This window comes from Phytophthora parasitica (assembly GCF_000247585.1).
Source record: "Phytophthora parasitica INRA-310 unplaced genomic scaffold supercont2.423, whole genome shotgun sequence".
Classification (NCBI taxonomy): Eukaryota; Oomycota; class Peronosporomycetes; order Peronosporales; family Peronosporaceae; genus Phytophthora; species Phytophthora nicotianae.
This window is the reverse complement of record NW_008649409.1, coordinates 2,563-5,436: the sequence shown is the minus strand read 5'-3', so window position 1 is coordinate 5,436 and position 2,874 is coordinate 2,563. Positions and strand designations below refer to the sequence as shown.

The 2,874-nt window shown below is 52.2% G+C and overlaps 2 protein-coding genes across 2 annotated transcripts; one reads left to right on the top strand and one right to left on the bottom strand.

Moving 5' to 3' along the window:
* Window positions 1-2: 2 nt before the first annotated feature.
* On the bottom strand, window positions 3-918 carry PPTG_20301 (hypothetical protein; the record flags this gene model as incomplete). The annotated part of the gene is made up of 2 exons (XM_008919001.1): window positions 147-918; window positions 3-75 (listed from the first exon to the last, which is right to left on the bottom strand). The coding sequence occupies exons 1-2, from the start codon at window positions 863-865 to the stop codon at window positions 3-5; spliced, it is 792 nt and encodes a 263-aa protein (XP_008917249.1). The 5' UTR covers window positions 866-918.
* A 36-nt stretch (window positions 919-954) lies between these two features.
* PPTG_20300 (hypothetical protein) lies at window positions 955-2,868 on the top strand (the record flags this gene model as incomplete). The annotated part of the gene is made up of 1 exon (XM_008919000.1): window positions 955-2,868. A coding segment is annotated over exon 1 (1,863 nt), but the record flags the coding sequence as incomplete, so codon positions are not given.
* Between the last annotated feature and the right edge of the window lie 6 nt (window positions 2,869-2,874).

The window sequence follows — 2,874 nt, the reverse complement described above, 5'->3', positions numbered from 1 at the left end:
GCCTACTTTGTCCAGCTCTCCACTGAGTCGACGTTTTTGCACATACTGTCAAGTGACATTCCAACGATCTCCACACTGAGAGAGCAATAACATTGTCTCCAATAGTTGAAAACCCACACAGTTGCGACTTAACTGTTGGCCATAACATACCGGGTTGCTGGTAGGCTAGCTTCGTATCCATGTCGTCTTGTGCATTAGCTGGGTTCGGTGCTGTTTCCAGTAGCAGTCTGTAGATCAATTCAAGTCGCTCGTTCTGCGTCATCCTTTGAAATCTATCCGACACAACCACTACTTGGAAGTACTTGATCAACTGCAACGGTATTTCGCTTTTCCGCACACTCAATCCTGTGAACGGATTTGTAACATCTCGTGCCTTGGCAGCAGCATCAAGTGCAGTCATTGCTGCCTTCTCTGTATCGAAAAAGCCCACTGACTTGATTGTAACATCTTCACTGGTGAGTCTCGGCATCGTGTGCCACGTGCACTTTAGTAGTGCGTCAACGGTGGATTTCCGACAGCATATTTGGTACATCTTAACCTCCCAGCGGATCTTGCCCTGCTTCTCCTGCTTGACAGATCTGTACCAGTAGCGTTTGGTGCCCAACAGTCTATATTGTAGTCTTGCACAGCTCACATCAGTAATCTCAAGGTGAACCGTGGCCAGAGGCTCCTCTAAAGTGAGCTGCATCGACGAACAGATAGCAGAACTCTTCTCCGCCGCAGGGCCCGCAGGCTGCGTCGTCAATCGACGTCGCGTCTTCTGAGACGACCCAAAGCTCGAGAGCCGACGACGCAGTTCGTGGAGATAAGGAGACGCATCCGAGTCAGCGCCAGGTCGGCCACTAGCCCTGCGGGTGAGCGCCATGCTGGTATGGCACAGAACTACGATACCGTACAAGTATGTAAGCAATACCGTACAAATATGTAAGCAACTTGAAGCGACACAGCTGGTAACGCGTACGCGTACCATAAAAACGGTACCAAGTTGGTGGTCAATTCTAGCATGCTGGCGTGGGGACGCGGATTGCTGCGTTCTAAGGCGCCGACGTCAATCAAGACAAGATACTTATATGCCGATAAAGTGGCAGGAGAGGCGCGCTGCTTGTCGGTGCTAACGTCATCGTTGAGCCACGGAGAGACCGTGAAGAATACGCTGTCTAGCCGCTGGATTCCCCTCACTAATCGACTTACGGCTCATGGGGCCAGATATTTCTCGTCTGACACCACCAGAAGTGTGGAGATCAGTAAGAACGAGAATGATTTGGCGGATAAACAGTTGGTGGATGCGAGGAGGAGATATCGCTTCACTCGTGACGACTTCCAGCCGGTGCAGACCAAGCCTCTGCACTTTGATATGATTTTTGATATGACTGAAGACAAGATTAAAGTTACGCTGCAGACGACGCTCAAGAATTTAGGAGAGCAACCACTGTCGGAGCTCAAGTTGAACTCCAAAGAACTGGAAATCTTGTCTGTGGAGCAGTTCGACAAGTTTGTGCCCTTGGGTAAGGAGAAGAATTTCGTTGCTCACGTGCAGAGCTTCGCAGATCCTCGCGCTCTGCAGTACGAGGTGGACAAGGAGGACCACTTTCTGGTTGTTAAGTTCACTAAGCCCATTCAGCCCGGAGAGGAGTTCGTGATCCGCACTGTGTCAGTGGCCACCCCAACTGAGAACATTCTGGAGGGTCTGTACTTTGACTACACGCCTGAGGGTGCTCCCAAGACCATCATTACCCAGTGCCAGCAGCATGGTTTCCAGCGTATTGTGCCATGCATAGACACAATGGATGCCAAAGCTTACTACACCACCACCATTGTGGCAGACAAGCGCTACACTAACATCATCACGAACGGAGACCTGGCCCCTGGATATCACACAGAGACTGGCGTTCCTGTGTTCCACCCAGCATCGGAAGTACTGAGCGTGGACGATCCCTCGCGTCATGTACTGAAGTATTACAACCACAAGGTGAACATGGCGCCGTATCTGTTCTTCCTCGGTGTCGGTACGTACGAGACTTTCCGCCGCACGCTTGAGTTTCCCGATGGCGATACAACGCTGCTGGAGATCCTGGCGTTCCCGGGCTACTTTGAGCCAGCTGATGCCAAGGCTGCCGTCAAGATGCTGCACGACTCTGTGTTGTGGGTCATGGTGAGTCTGGGTCCAGAGGCCTGCGAGCACCACGACGAGCGCAAGCGCATCTACGAGCTTCTGGAAGAGCGTGAGGCTCTTAAGGCCAAGGAAGGTCCGTTATGTCTTGGGCCAAACGAGGAATATGTCAAGACTCCACTAAGCGCCTCGGATGCTGCACGCTTGGCTGCTGTTCGTGCGGAACTGAAGGAGTTGCTGAAGGTGTGGAAGAAGACCGGCTACAAGTACACTGGTGCCGTATACCGCGAGATTGCGATGGAGAATTCGTACTACGGAGGCATGGAGAACGTCGGCAACACAACTATTGTGAGTTCTTGCCTGTGTCCGAGCTGCCGTATGGACGACAAGTCGTACGAGTATATGGAGCATGTGAAGGTCCACGAATACTACCACAATATCAATGGCAGTCAGGTAACTGGCCAGTCCCCGTTCGAGATCTGGCTGAACGAGGCTGTCACGGTTCACATGGAGCGCAAGCGTGGTGCTGCCATTTTCGGTGAGGACTACAGCCGTCTGAGCGAAGTGCTGTATATGTTCACCCCGGCGATCGGACCACTTGCACAGGACAAGTCTGCGACGTCTCTGTCTGTTGAACCGCAGGGTTTCAACCAGACCCAGGAGCTTGTTTCTGTGGTGACCTACTCGAAGGCTCCTGAGTTCGTTCGTATGGTCGAGTTGCTATTAGGCGACGCTGCTTTCCACAAGGCTCTTGACATGTACCA